Source organism: Saccostrea cucullata, unplaced genomic scaffold (genome assembly GCF_032062105.1).
Source record: "Saccostrea cucullata isolate Sc308-1 unplaced genomic scaffold, CSIRO_AGI_Scuc_v1 ctg96, whole genome shotgun sequence".
Classification (NCBI taxonomy): Eukaryota; Metazoa; Mollusca; class Bivalvia; order Ostreida; family Ostreidae; genus Saccostrea; species Saccostrea cuccullata.
Window position 1 is genome coordinate 213,740 of NW_026928943.1, and position 22,570 is coordinate 236,309.

General features: G+C 33.3%; 2 protein-coding genes across 8 annotated transcripts in view; one reads left to right on the forward strand and one right to left on the reverse strand.

Annotated features, from left to right (window-relative positions):
- Window positions 1-3,073, forward strand: part of LOC134279332 (pleckstrin homology domain-containing family G member 7-like) — a 29,231-nt gene extending 26,158 nt beyond the window's left edge. The window contains exons 9-20 of the mRNA XM_062761703.1: window positions 296-394; window positions 480-632; window positions 718-813; window positions 910-1,011; window positions 1,094-1,210; window positions 1,291-1,465; window positions 1,572-1,687; window positions 1,871-1,964; window positions 2,230-2,312; window positions 2,396-2,531; window positions 2,713-2,810; window positions 2,889-3,073. Coding sequence (XP_062617687.1) covers window positions 296-394; window positions 480-632; window positions 718-813; window positions 910-1,011; window positions 1,094-1,210; window positions 1,291-1,465; window positions 1,572-1,687; window positions 1,871-1,964; window positions 2,230-2,312; window positions 2,396-2,531; window positions 2,713-2,810; window positions 2,889-2,987 — 1,368 coding nt within the window. The 3' untranslated portion in view covers window positions 2,988-3,073. The remainder of the gene's footprint in view (window positions 1-295; window positions 395-479; window positions 633-717; window positions 814-909; window positions 1,012-1,093; window positions 1,211-1,290; window positions 1,466-1,571; window positions 1,688-1,870; window positions 1,965-2,229; window positions 2,313-2,395; window positions 2,532-2,712; window positions 2,811-2,888) is intronic.
- A 235-nt stretch (window positions 3,074-3,308) lies between these two features.
- Window positions 3,309-22,570, reverse strand: part of LOC134279342 (voltage-dependent calcium channel subunit alpha-2/delta-2-like) — a 36,358-nt gene continuing 17,096 nt past the window's right edge. For 2 of the 7 annotated variants that reach the window (XM_062761722.1, XM_062761718.1), the window contains 25 exons: window positions 22,108-22,194; window positions 20,222-20,278; window positions 20,059-20,136; window positions 19,596-19,670; window positions 19,429-19,497; window positions 19,147-19,221; window positions 18,975-19,036; window positions 18,438-18,514; window positions 18,075-18,126; window positions 16,425-16,528; window positions 15,854-15,956; window positions 15,280-15,315; window positions 12,988-13,044; window positions 12,593-12,699; window positions 11,406-11,489; window positions 10,941-11,107; window positions 10,648-10,715; window positions 9,035-9,113; window positions 8,629-8,690; window positions 8,362-8,388; window positions 8,220-8,257; window positions 5,823-5,934; window positions 5,331-5,461; window positions 5,145-5,218; window positions 3,309-5,048 (listed from right to left, as the gene is read on the reverse strand). In XM_062761722.1, coding sequence (XP_062617706.1) covers window positions 4,947-5,048; window positions 5,145-5,218; window positions 5,331-5,461; window positions 5,823-5,934; window positions 8,220-8,257; window positions 8,362-8,388; window positions 8,629-8,690; window positions 9,035-9,113; window positions 10,648-10,715; window positions 10,941-11,107; window positions 11,406-11,489; window positions 12,593-12,699; window positions 12,988-13,044; window positions 15,280-15,315; window positions 15,854-15,956; window positions 16,425-16,528; window positions 18,075-18,126; window positions 18,438-18,514; window positions 18,975-19,036; window positions 19,147-19,221; window positions 19,429-19,497; window positions 19,596-19,670; window positions 20,059-20,136; window positions 20,222-20,278; window positions 22,108-22,194 — 1,983 coding nt within the window. In that variant the 3' untranslated portion in view covers window positions 3,309-4,946. Of the gene's footprint in view, window positions 5,049-5,144; window positions 5,219-5,330; window positions 5,462-5,822; window positions 5,935-8,219; window positions 8,258-8,361; window positions 8,389-8,628; window positions 8,691-9,034; window positions 9,114-10,647; window positions 10,716-10,940; window positions 11,108-11,405; window positions 11,490-12,592; window positions 12,700-12,987; window positions 13,045-15,279; window positions 15,316-15,853; window positions 15,957-16,424; window positions 16,529-18,074; window positions 18,127-18,437; window positions 18,515-18,974; window positions 19,037-19,146; window positions 19,222-19,428; window positions 19,498-19,595; window positions 19,671-20,058; window positions 20,137-20,221; window positions 20,279-21,180; window positions 21,265-22,107; window positions 22,195-22,570 lie in introns of all 7 variants that reach the window. The other 5 variants (XM_062761724.1, XM_062761720.1, XM_062761723.1 and 2 more) reach the window with 4 other exon arrangements.

Here is a 22,570-nt window from a genome sequence, read left to right on the forward strand (position 1 = left end):
GGGTGTTAAGATTGTATAAATAAAGAAGTTGGAACCTACGACCCCCCCCCCCCCCACACATTTATCCCACGAAATAGGATTTTTGAGTTCTGACAACTTCCTTTAATTTGGTTGTCTAATATATTTTCTTTTGGGGGTGGGGGGTGGGGGTCAATTGAATTTTTTTCTTTGGCTGTCTCCGTCCCTATTTTCAAAAACGATACGACGTGCCTGCAAAGTTCATACAGAAATGTATTGGTATTCGCAAAAGACAGTGGTGACTAATTGATCATTTAATTTTGCTCATGTCTTCCAGATGAGAGCTAGAAGCAAAGAATCCCTTAATTCTTTAGAGGACTTACTACGCAAAATGAAACCTACAGAATTCAAAGACAATCATCTATCTATTTACAAGGTATGAAAATCGTCTTTTCAAGCGTCCCAAAAGTTTATACGCCTAATTTAAGATTCTTTAGATAAAATTTTCTGTTATTGGACAGTCCCTACACTGGACGGACCTGATAGCCAGTTCAGACAAGACACCTACAAACATCGTCCTACCCGAAGAAGAACGGAAACGTCGTGAGGCGGTCTGGGAACTTTTCAAGGCAGAATGTGTCTATCTAATTGATCATCTGATGGTGTTAAAGCATGTAGGTAATTTTACATTAATTGTATTTTTTTACGAAGTTGTTTTTCTAAGTACACTAATTTCATGGTGATTTTTTCTTCTTTTAGTGTTTCATGGAACCCTTGAAAAAGTTGCAAGTAGAAGGCTACTTAATGTTTGCCGAGCCGCAGGATCTTCTTGGGAACTTGGACGAGTTATGTTATGTAAGGCGTTTGCAATTTCTTTTGATGGTGTTTTGATGTTTTTGAGTATAAATTTCTTAGTGTGTTTAGATTTCTGAAGCAATGCTATTTCTACAGGTAAGCTACACGTTCTGTAAAGACTTCATCGCGTCCCTTCTGAAGGACATCAGCACGACTAGCTTCGGTAACACCAACGTTTTAATCCAGTCCTTTGAGAGAGTAAGTATCTCCACATTCCATCTAAGCACTGTATTCTGATATTGACCTAGCACTGTGTAGGATACGTTCCTTGTTGCTTTAGTTCACCACTCACTCCCGGGACGGAGGGGTCTATCACACCTACTGTCTGAATTACACCAACGCTCTACCTTACCTACACCAACTCCGCAAAAACGAGGAGTTTGCCGAGTTTGAGAAGGTAACTCATCAGTCTATAATATATACAGTACATATACAATAGTCAGGGTGGTAGTAACATGTCTGTATGTCTGTCAGTAGTGGTGTAGCCAGGATCCTAGATGTAACCGACTGAAGCTGACTGATCTATTGGTGGCGCCGCTACAACACTGTACAAAGTTCCCCTTACTGCTGGGAAATGTCAAGAAGTACACATCAGACGAAGAAGAAAAGAGTGCTCTATCTGACCTCATAGAAAAGGTCAACTCATCATTACGTGAGTATCAGGACTCCTAATAGTGTCCCCTACATAAAGGAATGTGATAGCTAATATATGATTGTTATTCTGTCCATAAAGACACATTTCTTTTTATTTAATACAGAGAAAATGGAAGATAAAATGAAATGGGCCAAAAATTTTGAAAGACTTGAAGAGATACAAAAGCAGCTGATATGGCCCCCCGTGTCTGATTTAGCCCCCAGGGCCTTCATACCAGAGGTTGTTTTACATTGCCTTAGTAGTAAAAAGACTCAATATTATAGGATGTATTTTGAAGAATTTGTGTGTGCGTGTTTGTTTATTACGCCAAGTACAAGTGCTACGGAAGAAAGTAATAATTTCAGAACTAACACAGAATCAATCATAATCAGTGTCAACTGAATGCTTTTTTTCTCCCCTCAGTTTCTCAAGTCCAGTTTACTACAACAACCATGTGAAAACTTTCTGGCAACCCAGGACCGACAATTGCTGTTCGAAGGATATGTCACTTTATACGGTATAATTTTGCGTTGTGCAAGATACATCACATTGTTATTTTTGCTTGTCCAAAATCCCTATCACTGTCGCAAATCATAAGTGAAAACTCACCATGACCTTAAACTTTTAACTTAATTTGCTTCCATTTATCCTAAATACTAATGAAATTACACGTAGCAATGTGTTCCTTAAAACTAATATAAAATATTACAATCAGAAAGACGTAATAAAAGTAAAAACCATTTTTATATACAAATGTAACATAAAAATTTCTTTCATTTTAGAAAATGGTAAAGGTTTTGATATTTATATATTTGTATTCGAAGATGTCTTGTTGCTGACAAAACCAAAGAAAATCCATAGAAAGGTAAGCAAATGGATTGAAAATGTTTGACTGTCCGCTTGTACATAATATTTATTTTAATGAGTTTTTTTTTTTTTTTTTACCAGAAACATTCCCTGGACAGTTCAGCTATGATGGTTCAGACAATATTAGCCAATGAGAAGAGGACTTACACGGTGTACAGACAACCAATCGCTGTGGATCGACTGTGTCTGTATGACGTCAGTCCAGCAGAGGCTTCTGGTATTGATATCTTTGTCTCTTTCTCTCTTGCCTAAAATTTTTGCAAATCTGTGTAGTTCAATTAAAATATCATAAGTCAACAGCTGGTTGAACATAATCAGTAGCTTGCTATTTAGAAATTGCAGCCTATTTCTTAAAATAATATTTTCTTAAACTTAGTTACTCCTTTTTCCTTCCTTAGTAAATGGGTTGAAGAATGCCATAGTGTTGGTGCAATTTAATCGTTATCATCAAATAATTGACGTCCTAACTATACAATGTGGTCAGGAGACAACCAAAGTAAGTCTTCTTGTTACACGTCTAGCTTTATCTCTCTAATCTAAGAGCAGGCTTTTTTTTCAATACATTTTGTTGTAGAATTCTTTGATGGAGAGGTTGCATGAAGCTATAGGAAATCAAAGAACGGCGTCCGCGTTGACAAGTCGGACGAATTCCGTTTCCGACGTTCCACCCTGAACAGAGACTTCAGATGGAGATGCCCATGTCTTTCATTGTTATCAACATGTTATGTACACAAACATTCCTTATTGTTTCCCTCTATTAAAAACATAGAAATCTTACTATTTTGATAATTATGAATTTTTTTACTTATTTTTTTAAATGTCATGATTGTTGAATACATGTGTATTTGAATCACATCAGAGGTGATACTAAACTCGGATTGGTTTTAAAGATTTTTCTTTTTAAAACATCAGATAATGCTACCATTAACCATTAAAAATCTTCACTGAAAAATAAGGGCTGCACAATTTCACCCTTCAAAACAATAAACACATGCTTTCTTTATAATTTAATAGGAAATATGGTGAGAATGAGATCTAATATAAAACATCCCTAGTTGCTCACAAAAAGTGCACAGACAAAAACAACAATGAATTAAAAAAAAGATCACAAATGTCAAGGTAGAGATAAACATGGTGAGATTCATAAACAACCATCTAAAGAGAAAGGATGGTACTCTGCTGTATACAGAAATATCATAAATATGTAATAGACAACCACCAGAAAACATTAAAACAATGAATGATGTAAAAACAGACAAAATATGTAAATACATGAAATACAATATGTACTGATAAAAAAGAAAAATTCCCGAACCTCAAGTTCAATATATTTTTTTTCCAGACTAATCTTGGGTAAAAAATGAAAAAAAAAATCATTTAAACATACTTTACTAATGGCTTAAATGTGCAGCAATGGGAATTTATCATTCACAACATGAATATTGTACACCATATACATTCATGTATACTGGCATTTTTAACACTGGTAACACCCTTCGAACACCCCCTTGAAAAAATTTCCTCAATGAAAATACACCTTGCTCACTTGATGAAAATAAACAGGCAGCACTCGCGCCCAGCTCTGGAGGTTTTGTAGATAAAGCTGGGAATGTTATCTGGAATAATGACATTGACATACACAACAAACATTGATAGAAGGACACGAAGAGCTGCGTAGATAATAAATACAGGTCCTAAAGCAACAATGTTGCTCCATTTTGCTCAGGTAAGCTAAGATCACACCAAATTATGATATGATTGGGACATAACATTTGTGCTAACAAAATTTTACAGGTCAATTAATTATGTAGGTGATCAACACTATATTAATCGTAAACATCTGAATACGAATAAATTATGGCATAAAATAGAAACAACATGATTTAAGAAAAGTACAAAAACATATTTACAATTTCATTATAACAGGTTAAGTTTGTTACATTTGGCACAAAATCACACAAATTATGCGAAGTACAAGTATAGCAAAGGTTTTTTTTCCCCTAAATCTTTGGTCACTGTCAGAGGTAAGTAATAAATTACTTCACATACAAAGGTAAAACAAGAACATTATTGCACAATGTATATACATTTAAAGAGAGATTCACTTTCCTGACACATAAAGCTTGTCATGGTATAAATATTGAGGAAATATTATGCACATAATAAAGATATCCTCATCACAGAAGATGAAAAGCAACTATCATAAATAATCTGTACCCTATTTTTGAACAGTTGTGTCCACAATAGTAATTGTAGGAACTAGATTTTTAACATTTGGTATAACAATACATCCTCAAAATCTCAAATCAAAGCAGAAAAATTGTTCAACCATTCATCAGATAAAAAGACAAATCACTCGTTTCAGCATCAGAGATAATTTTTCAAAAAGATTAATGTACTTCTACATCCATACTTGATGTAAACTTCAGTAATAAAGAGGGAACCATGAATAATCATGTCAATTCGATTCTTGCCCCTACTCTCCTTATCTGACACAAATAGCCCAGACAGAATAACTGTACTTGTCCAGTACAATTTATCTGGGAATCAGAAGCAGTAAGTTACATGGGGAGTATTCCGTCTTATATAACCTCGGGGTAATCTTTGGGAGTCTCTACTATCAGGCCGTATCTCATGACAACCTGGCCAGTGTAATGGTCAGGAGAGTGGCAACCATCACCAGTAGGACGGACACCTGGGTAGACAGGGGACCACCACAGCCCGGGTTAGTCTCCTGAAACAGAGGGATGTAAACTGTAGATATAATACCTACAAATACTTACAGGGCAATATACATGTATAGGTAATTAAAGGGATTCATCAGTCTTACCCTCTCATCAAAATCATAACAGTTTGTTTGTTTGTTTTTTCTATATCTTGCTGTCTGGTTGCATATATCTTGATCTGAAATGTCAGAAAACAGAACTGCCATCACCTTGAAATCTGTTAGAAATCAGACAATGAATGTTTCCACCCCTTATATTCTAAATCTTTACTAAAGTGACCAGTATCTGACCTGCTATTTCCATTTCCACGGGTTCCTGTATGAGATCCTTGGATTTGGCCGATTCATAACAATCAGGACAGGCTGAACTAATGACCACAAACAGGAGATTGGTCTTAGGCACGAGTCTGGCCACGTAGTCTCTGTAACACAGAACAACCAATCAGAGTCAATATAACAAACAAACAATCAGTCTCAGAGTCAATATAACAAACAACCAATCAGTCTCAGAGTCAATATAACAAACAACCAATCAGTCTCAGAGCCAAATTAACAAACAACCAATCAGTCTCAGAGTCAATATAACAAACAACCAATCAGTCTCAGAGTTAATATAAGTCAATATAACAAACAATCATCCTCAGAGTTAATATATTACGTCAATATAACAAACACCAAGTCAATATACATGTATAGGATAACCATGTCATCTTGACTCATGATAAACAAAAAATCAAAAATGTTTTTAAAAATCAGCCTGTGAATACTGGGTAGAACTTATACCTTGTGCAGTTTTCATTACAGGGGTAGATAATTCCATGCACATCTTCCTTGAACTTGGGATTAAAATAATACTGAGCTCTTTTCTTGCTGCAAATGTACTTCTTGGGTTCCACTGAAATCAAAATTGAAATAAGTCTCCTGAAAATATATTCTTCATTTAAATACCAAGATCAATTACAACACATACCTATTACTGTAGATCACTAAATTTTCATGACACCTTATTTTCGCAAGATAATCATTGATTCTTGATTAGTGAGACAAAATTTTCACGAATTGTGGTTATTGCTCTTTATAATCTTAAGCAATACTATTATACGCGAGAATTAAATTTTCGCGAGCATAATGTCTCGCATAATTACGCGAAAATAAAGTTCTCACGAATAAAAAGTGATTTACAGTATTTAAATGAAAGCAAAAACATACATCTGTTTTTTGTTTTTTTTTTTGATTTTGAAATTTAATAAAATATTTTGTCTAACATTTATTTATAAAAATTTCATAAAACTCCATCAAAAGACTTTCACTTTAACTTTGTTTCACTTGTCAATGTATTATTCAAATATTTGAAATACATGTATTTATACCGTAAAAGCAGAAAATTGAGCAAGGATTCAATTTTCGCATTTTTAGCAAGGATGTTGAGATAGCTAAATTTTTATATTGCTAGAAATTATTCTGCATTAGAGGTTATCAATATCTTTACATGTACTAAAAAAGAGTATGGGCACAATGGCTAGGAAAAGGCAGAAATCACTTCAGCATAGAGGAGGGGGTAACTTTTTTATTGCCAATTTAAAGGCAAATTTCTTCAGCCAGCTTCACAATGCCCACCTTTTTCAAAGCTTTGCCTTATATACCCTTTGACTAGTCCAGGATTGACAGGTCATGTCACTATTTGAAGTCTTTCATTTTTTCAGAAAATACTCCTTAACCATTTAATCTATACAATGTATATTCATAGGTAAAACTCTGACCAATTGTTTTGACCCCACCCTATCCCCAGGGTCATGATTTGAACATACTTAAATCTACATTACCTGAGGATACTTCTGTATAAATTAGACTAATAATGGCTTAGCAGTTCTTTAATAGATGTTAAGATTTTAGAAGATATTTCTTATAGACTCCTTTGTAAAACACTATGGTCCCCAGTCAGCACCCAACCTACGCGGGTCATGATTTAAACAAACTAATGACTTGACTCTACACTACCCAAGGATACTTCTATATTAATATGACTAATAATAATAATTATGATTTAACTGCTCTTCTTCAGAAGATTTTTTGAGATTTTTCCTGCCAATTTCTATGGCAAACTTTGCCCCCCAAGTATGGCCGTGCCCTACCCCAAGGGTCAAACTGGAACAAACTTTACTCTACACTACCTGTGCATACTTCTATAACTATAATACTAATCTTGGCTTTGCTGCTCTTGAAAAGATTTTTAATGACATTTCCTACATCTACATACCGTATAACAGGTTATTTTTACTGCTGTAAATTTTTACGAATTTTGGTTCAAATAGAGTGATTTCAATTTTTATGTGTTAAATTTTTACGAATTGAGCATGTCCATAAAAATCAAAATCATCGGAGATAAAATTCCAGATCAACGATTGTTAGCACTTTGAATGTGTTTACATACAAATAAAAGTGACAACCCGATGTAAAAAAAAAAAAAATTCTGTGATAATGATTCTTCGAATTATAATTTGTTTGTATACCTTTACATATACCGTATACCCTTCATGAAATCCTTTTTTAAAATACACATTGCTAGCTATCATTATTGTTGAGCACCACGTGCTTGTCTTGATTTTACCAGAAACAAAGAGAGACAACAAAAACCATCATGATTCAACTGACCCTACGTATTAGTCGAATTTTTTATTCCAAGCACATAGAAAAAGATTTAAATCACGGGTATAATTGGAAGACCTGTAATTATTAAGTCATTATCAGAAATTATGCGTCTACATGTACAATGTATGTATGCTTACTGTGTATTAACAGAGAAATGAGGTAAGTGTAGGTCTAACTGTTTAATTAACTGGCCATGTTTGAATAATTTATGCAAGTTAATTAAGATTTACCTGTATGATCCCAATTTATGATCAGTTTTAAAAATGCTGAAAAAATACCAACAGTATTAATTCTATCGCCACCTGGGTCTGAGCAGAATGGCAATTCGCATTACTCTCATACATACGATGTTGAAAATTTAGGCGAGCTGTTTTTTTTTATTTCTGTGAAATTTCACGCGTTTAATTTTTACAGATTTTATAAAACTCATAAAAAATAGTAAAAATTAGCAGCTTGTAAAAAATACCCATTATATGGTATTCATATGTGAAACCTCATTATCCTTTTGTGCCCCTCTTGTGTAAAACTTACTCTGAAAAGCAGCAGTCATGGGTGGAGGACTGAACCAACTGGAAAGAAAGACATAGAATATATTTGTATAATGATATAATTATATCAATGGTTGGTGAAAATACTCATATCTAACTCTTAAAAAAATAAAGACTATATTTACCTGTAAACATTCAAATTCACAACAGCCCTAAAAAAATAAGAGTTGAGATTAATTTCATTAAAACAAAACTTTTCATAAATACACTTCCCAAAGTATCTTCACATATATATATTTAAGTATGGAAATTAATAATTTTTAGTAAATAATATTTTTTTTAATTTTTGAAAACTGATAATCATTGACGTGTCTTCTTGAATGTTAAACAGAGGTCACTCATTAACTCTGAGATAACTGGTCCAAATTTCTGCAAAAAATGTCAGTACTCACCATGTCCACACACTGTTCCACCAGTTAAAGGTCAGAAACTCGAATAATAGAGTAACAGAGGGCTGAAAAGACAAAATCCTTCTCATTATACAGTCTGGTGTACTAATATTGTAGCAAAGTGTCAGGGGTATAATTTTGCTTCTTAACACATATAATTCATCTATCTGGCAAGTTCAGTTGATTTTCAAGCCATACAGAGTGAAAATCACTCAATTTCTTTTAAGTGTGTGTGCTATAAGCCTGTTTTACTGCAATTCTCATCTTCTTCCAAACAAAAACGGTTGATTCAAATACATATCTCAAAGAAAACGTTATCTAAAATTAGATTACTGTGTACATATTTTATACAGGTTTGCATTTGCTCAGTGATCTAAACATGGTTGCATGCTTTATTAGTATAACCTACAATTCTGAATCCCAGAGGAGCAGCACTGGTCTGATTTCCCCAGTCTATACATGTAGCCTGATAGTCCACTTCTTCAATCCTGAAATAAAATCCACAATATTAAACTGTTTACAGATATTTGCCTACTGTTTGTACATGATATAGCAACTTTATTGGACAAAATTTTCACTTTTATTCATCAATGACTTTTTGTAGTCATGTTGTTCTTGAGCATGTGACTTTGAAAACTTTAGACGTACTTTTTTTCCACTGGGTCATAATTCCACAGAATCTCTATTTCTCTGGTAGAAAATCATGCCGATATCTTATCTCTCCTTATATGCCTTATATCTGTATTAAGTTTAATGGGACAAATTTCCGTGGAAAATTAGTGAACGCGTATATACTAGCGTAAATTAATACCAAGCTGAAAAAAGTACATCTACAGTATTCAAATATAATTTTGTATAAAATTTGGACCTCATAATCCGTGTTTACATGGTTAGAATTTTTTAAACTAGAATTTTTCACTACATGAGGATGATATGGTTTATCATTTTTAAGGAGGAAGGTTGTTCCTTCTTTAATGTGTTCCCCACCCCTTACAATGATTTGTAGAGCTGGGTATCGCGGCTGAAAAATCGTATCGCGATATATTGCAATATTATATTTTGTATTGCAATATATCACAATATAAAATTTTTAATAAATTTTGCTTTTCATCAATGTTAAAAGAAAACAAAAACTCAAATTCCATGTCTATTCTCGAGTTGATATTACAACTGCCTGATCGCGTTGTGTGTACGGAAGTGGCAAGCTAAGTTTTTGTGGCACAACTTTAAGAATCAAAATGTAATAGCGAGCGTCGCGAAGCGACGCTCGTCACTGCGAGCTCTTAAAGCAACGCCTGTGCGAAGAGAAAATTCGGACTACTGCACATTCATTCGATAGAATTTTTTGACGCCGTAATTTGGACCCACAATGCATCACTTGTTAAAGCTACGTTCTCACGAGAATAGCAGCAAAAGTTCAACTAAAAGTAAACATGCCCTGATTTAATTGATAAATATTGAAGATAAATAGTAAACGAAACGTTCTTCATTTACTTTCGGCACTGTTCATGCTTCTTTTTGGAAATGTAACTTACATACGACGTCATGTGACGTCAGAGTCTAGACGCACCAAATATCATGTGCAGTTTGACGAGCCCGATCTAAATTATAACAAAATAAAATATAGATCTGCGCTCGCCATAACGGTCGCACCGTCAACATATTATTCAGATTCTGCTTTAACACGAAGGGCTTTCATGTAACAGTTGTCGTCTTTTCGTTTCTGATAGACATGTCTCTGGTTTCCGATCAAACTTCACGTTGCTTGCCGCCATATTTCACCTTGAAAGGGGCAAATAACTCTTTTTGTAACAATTTATAGGATATCGAACCCGAACCGGTATTCACAAAATAATACCGCGATACGTATTGTGAAGAACAAAATCGGGATACACCGGTTAACCGGTAATATCGCACAGCACTAATGATTTTGATAAAAGTTTAATCCATTCTTTCATTGTAATATTTGCTTAAATTTTACTTATTTCCCTGTTGTGGTAGTTTATCTTAAATTTTAGATACCTCAGATATACTTCTCCATATAACTGTGCCATGAGTCCAGCATCAACATGACCCAAAAATCGACCAATCTATAATGAACACAGTTCATACCATTAGTAAATAAAAATTTCCTTATAATGATACAAGTATACACATTGTCAATTTCTTTATATTGATCTTCTTTTAAGCAGTTTCTATTGCTTCTACTTTTAATTTTTTTCTGGCTAAAAATAAGCTTATTATCTTCTTGTTTCCATGGCAAGAAAGCCTTAGCAGTATATATATGGCCTGTAATTTTTGTTGTTATGCCTGACCTGTTCATTGTAGTCCGGGTGACTGGCTGCTACTGTAAAGGCTCCGTCGTCCACTAAGAAACATATGACATTGTCCTCGTCCTTACAGCTGTATACAGAGCCACTGGATTCAGACATCATGTTCATCAGGTTAACCAGGTAGTCATGGGTAACAACCATACCAACCACTGTAACACACAGATTACATATTAAACAAGCTTACTTCTCTATATAGAACAAAAACCAGATGGAGTAAATACACAAAGTAAACAAGGTGCTCATCTCTCTGTCCAATAGAGTAAAAATAAAATTAATCAGCTTTCTTTCATTTCTTAGATATAGACCCAAAACACTGCCCATTTCTCATATGAATAAACAGAATTTTTTTTTTTTAGATAATTGAAGCTTGTAAACTGGATTAGGATGTTAAGTTTCTGATGTTATGTTTCACATGTGGTTACATTTAGCTGCCATCAAGGAATATACCTGCTGATGGCTTTTTCTGTTCTTTAGTACTCATCACTGCATGTGTCACCATCACTGTAGGAGTGGTCTCATTGTCCAGAGGACCTGAAATTTACAACCATTGTATATTACCAATTCTACCACAATTATCGCAAAGATCAAAGAAAACCGGCGGACATCATTCTCCAATAAATCACAAACGTCATCAAAAAATTATCAGATCAGAAACATGTATCAAATCTGAACAATTCAAATGCATGTTTGGCTGTAGATTGTAGAATGAAATACTTGTTTAGACCGCATCGATGTGTCGTCTTTTGCAGTATAAACACTGTAAATTGCATAAAGTTGCTGAACAATGTCGGTTTTTATAGCTAAGCGGGGCTATTCCACGGACCTCCCTACACATTTAAACAATGTGATTTTAGTCACAATAGAGTAGTAAAACGGGAACATGATTTTGTTATTGTATATTCATTATAACTGATCAATACATATTACGAACAAATTTGTAATTTTAAAAAGGCTATTTTTAATGTAACGAAAGCTCAAATCATCTGCATTCCATACACAGGTAAGCAAACAAATTTTACCTTTGGTGTGAAATGGAACAGTGTAATCGAGACATGGTGTCCTAATTCGTTTCTCTATAGAGGAAACGATCAGCCGTATTTTAGCGATTTTAGTAGACATGGAAGAACAGAAATAAAGTCCTTGTTGTCGTGAATGATGCAGAATAATCTCCGAGGTTATTCTGCAACATTCACGAAAATGCAGACTTTATTTCTTAAGAAAATGAAATTTATGATTTATTTAAGTCATCAAACTCCATATAATTCAAGTCATCAAACTCCATATTAAATAACACTACATTCTTCATAAAAAGCTTGAAGTATGTTCATGTGAAATAAAGCCCCAATGTGTTTTAGATCATAAATTCAAGAAAACTAAGACTGTCATATTGCTTTAATCGCTTTACAAACATAGTCATTTTGTAAAATTATAGACTGTCTAATAATATAATATGATATATTTATTTTATATTTTGTAGATGGTTATTGAAATTGAAAATGCAGTGGTTGAAATGTACATCAAGTTTTTTTTATTAAACCATTAACTAATCTGCAAGATGAATTTAGTCTTATAAAAAGTGATAATAGGTACAGGACAGCCTACACTTTATAATAACAAACTTGTTGTTCTCCTACCTAGTGTGTAGGGGGCGTGGAACATGTATTTCTGGTCGTAATGAAGCGCTCGTCTGAAATATGCCGAGGTCCACGGATCTCTGTACTTCTCCATCTGGGCGGACTCACTAACAATTCACAGTGGTACTCAATCAAAACATTCTCAGTGGTACTCAATCAAAAAATTCTCAGTGGTACTCAATCAAAAAATTCACATATCACAACTTAAGATAGGTATGTATGGAAAACAATTCAAATTGATATTAAAAACTGCGAGGGGGTGATTTCTATTCAAGATTGCACATGATGTCAAATTTTTTTCTTATCACATAATCATACCCCTCCTAATACTTGTGTATATAGGTAAAAAGAAGTTCTAGGTAAGAAAAAGCTTTAGAAGTTGTAATTATATTTACCTTTGAGGATAAACAGTTGTAAGACCACCATAGGTTGCCAAGAATAATGCTGTAGTGCTGAAATGCATAAAGAAAATAGTATTAAAAATCAATTCAATTCTATGACAATTCAATGGAAGATAATAGATAAAAGTAAAATATAATTACAATTTGTTCATGTAGTTTTATAATGTACAAAATACAAAGAGCTGGCCATGGATCTCAAATTTTCCTTTCTTAACATGTGATGATACATTTAATGTAATGTATATAAAATAATTCAACCCTCACCACAAGAAAAGCAACAAGGAAAGGTAAAATGTATGCATCAAATGTTTGAAGCAATGTACGTCATTAAAACATGGGTATTTTATGTTAGTGAACCTTTGTGACAAACAAGTTATGTTTGCAAATAGCTGATGTCTTTTAATATTTCAGTCATGCCACGATAAAAGAGCCAATTCAAGGAATATAACATGAAGAAAAATGATTGTTTCAAATAGCCAGTTAAACAACATAATTCACTAAGAGACATATCTGTGCACATGAAAAAAATTATCCACAAATCTTGTATTGTTAACTTTTTACAATTATTGGTTTAAAAGTACTGTTACGGAAGTTAATAGTTGAGCATGACTATTAGTTTAAAATAAAACTGAACTTTCATTTTCTGCTATTTAGTATATACTGAATGCTAAAATATGATTTTTGAAGACTCACATGAATCAGATATTAATCTTAAATTTTGGGAAAAATATTATAACGGAAATTCATTTTCAGCCTTAGAAATTGAAATTATCAGCAATAAATAAAAGTAACATTGGATTTAAAATGCCAATCAAAAGTATAAAGTATTTTGTTCCCAAAATAATAAAACCTTTTATATCTTTAATGCAAAATCTTTCCTGAATTACTGTTATGGAGGTTTCTTTTCTTTTGAAAATACAGTATATGGTCTATATTGCCTGACTCTCAACGATAATATTAGGTTCAATGGTCACTTACAGGTAGGTTTCAGTTCCTTCTGAAATCTACAGTCTGTGTGTGCATACATGTTTTTATACAAAAGTGAATTTTGACATAAAAAAAATTGTTAGGAATTCTTTTTTGTAGAATGACTGAGTTATAGATTATCATTATTCTCATCTTCCTTATGCATTTTGTATCCATAAAAAAGTTCCTGGTTCTGTGATCACCTGAAAACTGCATAGAATTTCAAATTAAATGCTGACTGCTTTTAAAGGGGGGGGGGGGGGGCTTGTGTTAAAATAAGGTTTTGAATGACTATGAGTCCCCTTTTCAGATAGCTTGATAAATTATTTCTCTTCATTCCAGAAGTAAATAAATATTCTGAAAGTTCTGAGAGAGAGAGAGAGAGAGATAGTCATGCTGCAGTGCATCATTTTAGTTATTCAAAAAGCATAAACCCATGCATTGGAAAGCAATATCTCAAGCAGATGAGTAAAAACAAGAGGTCCATAGGATCTTAAGCTCACCTGAGAAAACTTATTCTAACTTTTAATGTACACGTACATCAACTCTCTATCATACTGCATTCTCAACAACCATAAGAAAATGTATAATAAAATGCCAGCATGTAATTTGAAGAAAACTGAAATCTCGACTGTACTGTGTAATGGTTTGTACTTTTACTATATAGAGGGAAAGAAATCAGCATCTCGACTTAAAAGTAAGAAGCTTTGGAAACATCAATAAGTAATAAATATGGCCTTCAGTTCAGTTTACCTGTGTACACGTCATATTTAACTCAGACCAGAAACAGACGAGGAGCAGCATTTAGAAGGAATTCTCTGAATTTAGTAAAGTTTCAGTATGTTTGACGAAGATTTACAGCTGGACACACAGATAGATGTAGAACTCCTTACTAATGCATGGGTACTTCTGGTCTCTGACCAACTGAGCTTAAAAATAGCTTTGTATTTCAGGACATTACAAATTTAAGAAACACTCTTTTAAGGTCCATTTTGGCTGAACACCCCCCCCCCCCCCTTCCCATCCATTGTAAATAAGAGTAATCTCCCTGAAAGGTCAAACAAAAGTTCATGCTCCTGGTCAACCTTAGATTGTTATCAATAATGTGTGTCTGATAATGAATTGGAAAACTCAAACAACTATGGACTATGTGCAAACTTTGGTTTGAAAAGTCCCCAAAGCTCTTTGACTCAGGTGAGCTACATGTACATGTATCTGTTCACCATAGCTTGGTAATAAATGTACAGGTTCACAATTAGTCAGATTTAGTATAAGGAAGTTAAGGGAAAATAAAACAAAAACCAAAAAAACTTTGTTTACTTTGCAGCTGTTTGTGAGTCATCAGAGCTGTTATCACTGTAAAACAAAGTGTGCTAATGATAAAATCTCCTAGCAACAAAAATACACCTTACAACTTCCTTCTCCAAGCATGATTACACCGAGTTAATATAAATACCCTTTTTTACTTGGGAAGAAAATTCAAAATCTAAGAAATGGATCTTTTTTTTTGGTGTCTAAGATTAACTTTGTATTACATTTAACAACTTGTTGAATTATTTGGCAAAATATATTTTTTAACAAGTCAATAAATACCTGGTATTTGATATACGAAATTTCTGAATATTTTAAAAAAGAGATGAACTTAGTGAGTTGTACAGAACTTGTTTCCAAACTTGTTTCGAGTCCTTTTGATTGAATCAATAAAATATGTTCAAAACAAACAACAATATCTTAGCAGAAGTGCTTTCCACCAAAATAAATGTACACTTTATGCATGTGCCATTTTGAACATTATTTCAATAGCTGCATGTTACAGTTTACTTAAGATGCTTAATTAATAAAACCTCAAATGAAATATGTGACAAAATAACTAAATTATATGAGCCTGCCATACCTTGGGTTGATGAAGTCTAATTTCATCAAGTCCTTGATCATCAGAAAGTGGGCATTAGAGATGTTCATATCCACGTACAGCTGTTTCATCTCATTCGTGTTAACTAAATAACCAGAAAAGGCCAATACAAAACTGAACATTGTAAATAGCTAAACTGTAATACATGTATAAAATCTTTTGTAAAGCTTGATTTGTATAGCAATATTGAATCATATATAATACACGTAATTCTAAATCCTTTTTCTTGTTAACGATAATTCAAATTTCAAGTTAACACAAGGTACAATCTAATTAAGATTTTAGATCCGCTCTCACACACTCGCTTCACTAACATCTAACGACATCCCGTAGAGGTTCACATCATAGGCCAAATTCTATCAACCAATTAAATCGTCGCCTGCAAAATCATCGTATATTTGTTGAAGCGAATAAGTCTAGAGTTGTTCTGAATTTAGCGTCTGACATGACCTTCTATGGGATGTTGTTAGATGTAAGTGTAGCGAGTATGTGAGCGGATCTAACATCTAATTTTAATTAGATTGCACAGTGTAATCAAGATAAGATGTCTTACAGTCTCCTGGATTTTGTGAATAATTTTGTAAGGCAGAAATCAGATCCTCCACCACCTGACTGGAGTTATGGTTCTCTGTTATCATGCTGGATTTGTAATATTTCCTTAAAAAAACAACAAAACTTTACCGATACAGTACCCTAAGTGAAATGTCCATTATGATTTATACCATTAATGTAGATATCTGTGGAAATATTTTGAGAAGTATACAGGTAAAATTGCAACGTATGTTCAACATATGTTTTGAGTTGGCTATATGTTCAACATGTTTTAAACATATGTTCAACATAGGTTTTAAACAACATAGGTTTTAAACATATGTTAAACATACTGTGGAAAATTCATACATGTATGTTCAACGTACGTTTAACTTATGTTCAACATAAGGTTCTCAAAACATATGGTGAACATACGTTGTAATTTTACCTGTATATATTCAAACTCTGTCAAATAGTGTATTAAAGTTGAAATACATGTACATATAACAAAATTAATGATTATTCTCTTTACAAGCTAAGTAATTTGTTTTGAAATTCTTTTGGATTTTTTTATAACTCCATGACGAATTCTGCCAAAGGGGATAAAGTGTAACCTACATGTTCATCATCATGTACAGTTAATTCTCGATAAACCGCCACCTTTTGTAATTTAGAAATCATGGCGGTATAACGAATTTGGCAATGAATTGAATTTCCCATCGTTTAGGAAACCAGAAGTAGAGTTACCGTTCTTAGAAATACAATTTAGCGTTTCTATTCTCATTATTACATGTACATGTACATATTAAAACATATTTCTAAGTTTTAAAATACTTCAAGTAATTTTTTATGTACAATTTCGCTAAAACAAAATGTGCAGTTATGAAATAAAGACAAGCACATGTGGATGCATGTAAATCTGCATGACTGATATTGAAAAAAAAATGCTGGGTCGATCGTCGTGATATATTGCCGATAATATGTAAAATGAATTCTTGAATAAATTCATTGTTTAAGGCATCATTGTTAATAAAACGTTCACAATTTATACCGAATAATTATTTTTTAAGCAAATTTTGCATTGTTTAAAGCAGAGATCATCAAAATAATATCGTTATCTGTGTTCTTAAACAACGACCGCCTTCGTGGCAAAGCCGTCACTAAATGATTTTTATTAAACAGAAAACAAAATTATCATAACAGTTCATGTTAAAATCATTGTTTATTTAATTCTTATTTAATTATTTAATTGCATGTACCTTGCCTGGCTTTGCATGCTTTACAACAGGGATAGCGTCAACCAATTAGCCGCGCTTCACTGACCACATGCACCTGTGGCGGTATATCGAGATAATTGACACTTAAAAATGGACGTTTGTTGTGAAAACAGGGTGGCGGATGGCGGTATGCGAATTTGGCGTTATAAAGAGAATTTTATATAGCAGGAAAAACGTTCTTGGCAAATCATGGCGGTATAGCGAAAATGGCGATGAATCGAATGGCGATAATTCGAGAACTGACTGTATATTAAATTTGAGTTTTCTTGTTCCAAAACAAATATTCCTATTTTGAGATAACAAATACATGTAAATGCAAATTCAATTTCAATATTCTGGCTGTCGACAAGACTTGCTATAATACTTATTCAAGAATAAAGAAGAATCAGTCTTACCAGGGTGCTAGTAATTTAGCTGTATTCTGCTCCTTCAACATACTGATCATTTCTAAAAATTTAAACAGATAACTGTACATTCTGCCATCACAGCCATACAGCTATACATGCTTAAGACAATATTACTGGGCCATCAGTGGAATGCCATGAATTCAAATTATTCTTTACTATTTCAGAATCTTTTAATATCTTTGCAGATCTAGTCATCAAGAACTACTGCTATATGCATGGTGAGAAATCATGGAATATATTTAGGTCCTGTGATATATTTACTAAAATGTTTTTCTTTTTAGTTGTCATGTTTGATATACATGTATAATAAATTCAATAGAGAGGTAAGCTACCACTGGATTTCTCCATTACCTTTGGCTTTAGCCTCAGTGAAATCTGCATCTATTTTCATGATGTATTTTTGATAATGTGGAAGAACAAGACCAAGACTGTAAATAAAACAGAAGTCTGTACAAATCCAAATACCCCCGATACATAAAATCGAAACCAAATTGTACTCACAGACATTTCTCACCTACACACATTTATCTAAATGTGTAATTATGTACAACATTTCCTCAGTCACCAAAATTTACAATTGCAAATAGATTTAAAGAGCAGTACACAAAGATAGTCAATTTACAATACTGGACCACCTCCTCTTATTTATGGTATTGATTTATTCTGTTGTATTTAAATGTTTATACATGTATATTAATGACTTGTCTTGTGATATGTGATTATTGTTTATAAATGTACAATGTAAATATGCTGTAAAGAAGACAATAGCTAAGCATTGATTGGATTATCTTCTATAAATAATCCTCCTATTATATGTGATTTATACCTCCAATGATATTTTAACTCACATCTGAGTGAGATACTAATTTCCTGTGTCTACCCTCTCACCTGAATGTGGTATTTCCAATAGGTGTGTAATAATATTTCCTTGTTTCTTCTAGGATGTAGTTCTGTTAAAAAATTAATATGGTCTGATTAAACACAATTGTGTGTGTTTCTTTGACTGATAAAACAAAAGTGACTCTGGGAGCACAATATCACTGAATTTATGTATACATACATCATCTAGTGAAGACACAAATGTAGAAAATTCCTCTTGTCCATCCATTTCTCCATCAATCATTTTTTTTCTCAGCTGAAAAAAAGATATTTAAACAGCACTTTATACATGTAATCGTCATCTGCCAAACTAAATGTACTTTTCAAACCCTATGCAAACCATATGTATGTGACATTCATGTGTACTTGAATCAGATCATTACTGGTATACATATTTATAATAACCAATTATTAAAAGTATACATGTACATAGTCTCAAGCTCACAAATATTCTATTCCATACCTGTTTTTTCTTGTCATTTTCAATTTCAATATCCAGAAAATCCAGGTTGGGGGTGTCTTCTATTTCATCCTGTTGTAAATAATAATAGAATTATTCTATACTTCATTACATCATTATTTAAAATAATTATTTAAAAATTCAGACACTGAATTAGATGTCAGACTTACACTTATCTTCAGACGAGGATGAAATATGATATAGCCATTAGTGTTAATGGCAAAAGTATAACCACCAGGTCCGAGCTAAAATGACGAAAGACAACTTCAGTAAAAAAAAACAAACATTTTTACTCTTAGTTCTTCAAACTATGGCCTAAGTAATCTGTATGTAAATATTAACTCAATCATATAAAAACTTTAAACTTTACTTTTATATTAATAATATCAATTGTAGACATATTTGTTCTCTAATGAAGATTAATTTACACTATAATATGTGCAGTCACTATTTCCGCCCTGATATACAAGGGTACTATCATGACATGCTTTAAATGCATTGAGGACATTAATTGATAATCTAAGAAATCTGTGTCATTTTCTACCCAGGGATTTGAGAGAAATTTTAATTTGGCAGAATTCTGACCCCGTGGAAAAAAGTATGTGTACAGTATATTGTGACTGATTTTCTGACCTGCCATGTTGGACTGTAGCGCTGCATCTGTTCTGTTGTAACATCAATACCCATCACTCCAAGAATTGTCTGGTTTGACTACAAATATAATTTAACTCTTATTAAGATGCAACTGTTAGCTACAAATAAAAAAAAAGTTCAGGAACATAATGATTGCACTTACCCCTGAAGGTGCCTTGTTGTACACTGGCAGAGTGACTGTCACCACCATACCCAGACCCTGTGTGACACAGAGCAGTGTGTAAGTCAACAGTTCTAACACAGGTCTGTGTTTTAACAAATTACATCCATCATTAACTTTCATTTACTTTGATTTATAATTCTCATACATTAAAAGAAAATATTTGATCATGAATCATTTATAGGACAAGTTGTTTTTTATAATATCAATACTGTACTGTACGAGAAGTCAAGTTAGATATATCACAACTTAGTGTTTGGTTAGAAAGGTAAATGATTAGTAACAGCAAAATCCATAAATAAATATCAAGCATGCAATCCTTTTTAAAAAATAAAACCACATTCTTAAACATGCAATACATACAAATAAATGATGATCAATGGTGCACATAAGCTATTAGATTAACTGCAAATGGGTTCCTTATATGATACAAACTGTTCTATAATTTTATTTTTAATCATTGCTTTCCAGCCCCCGATTCAATACAAAGTGATTCTGATGGATGTTAAATTACCCTCTTCCAAACATTAGCAAAATATATTCTGAAGAACTTACATCTAGATTTGACAGTGTATTTTTTAAAATTTTATAATTCTATTTTGTCTTTATTTTCCTTAGAGAAGAGATGGGAATGTATTCTATGTAAGAACATAGGGTACACATACCTAAATTCAAACACATTTGACATAACAATAAAATTTTCAAGCTTTCTTGATTTTACTTTTACATGGACCTGATTACGAATTTGTACTCTGATGAACACACAGCACTATTGACATTCTATTCTACTTCACATCCTGGGGGCGATGGGTTGATAAACAACCACAGTACAACTCGGAGATCAAGTACCCTACATCTAGTGGGGGTCCTACCGACTGGTCACGGACAACATGCCACAAACAACACAGAGGAGGAGAGCTGATAAGCTACACGTCGTATACCAAACTATCATTGTAGATATTGCCCCACTTCAACTCTTTTATATCTTGAAGGGCAGCTGGCCGACTTAACACTGGTACATACTCCTTCAATGGGATAAAATAGGACAAAATCAGGTGAATTTCTGTCAAATTTCTGTCAATAATGATTTAGTAAAACTGGCAGAAACAGAAATGTAAGACTTCCCTGTCCAACACACTTGTTTAAAACAGCAGGGCATGTAAATTATTAAGATTTTCCTACAACACTTTAAGGTCTTGACTGTTCAATTTTATATACATGATTGTATATATTAAATACATGTAGACAGAGAAGCTACAGATCTGTGAGTTATAAGTCTGCTTTAAGGTGTCAAGAACATATGAGGACACACACGTGAACCAGGAGTGATCACCTCTCATTCTGGTCAGATGATAAACCGCAGAGTTAACCTGGCTCTAACAGGCGGCAGGCATAATGCTGTAACAGATTCAGATTAAAAAAAGAAAGTCGAAACAAACAATCATTCCTCAACATGTGTCTTTTGCCAGGTGAAGCTTCAGTTATACAGTTAATAGTGACCAAGACCTGAAATAGTTCTGATGCTTTTGCATGCTTTGTTGTTATAAATTAAAGATTTACCAACTTAAAAACATTATGTTAGCAAAGAATTCATAAATACAGAATTCTGGCATGTAAATGAATTAGGGATTGAGACATTCATTGGCCGATTGAATTATTTCTGAAGTCAGGCTTGTTAATAACAGGGATATCTTATAAGTGTGATAGTACTATTGGAACATGAACAAGTCACATCCTGTTTGTGTTATAATACATAGCATGTCGCAACCACAATAATATCAGGGCCTGTCAAGTGTTAATCAATGGAGGGGCTACCAATTGAAGCACAATACTGTCACGTGTGTATGGGGTTCATTCAACAGCATTACCCTGGGGTCACGCTTGATCCGTCGCTGGAGAAAATCATCTCCACTCGTTATTTCCCTGCGATCAGTGACTAAATGGGACAAGTAGTCCTGGAAAAGTTCAACAGAAACTCAATAAGGACAATGCTGATATATACTATGTGAAGGAATGTTGAACATGCAAACAGCTTGTTTTACAAAATGCACTAATTTTTGCCATGGAGAAGTGCTGCAAACAGATTCTCTTTCTTAAGGTCAACATAAAATTATGACTCCCACACTATTTGTTGGTCCAGATTATTCTAGTTTTAGGATTATTATAATTTTATTGATGATTACATATTCAGGTTGCTGCTTTCTTCAAAATGAATCAGTTTCCTGCATTATAATGATCCACAGAATTCAATGAATATAATAAAATGTTAATATATGTTTAAACTGTCACTGTTTATAATTGATAGTGACCTGTCCTGTGCTGAGTTACCCC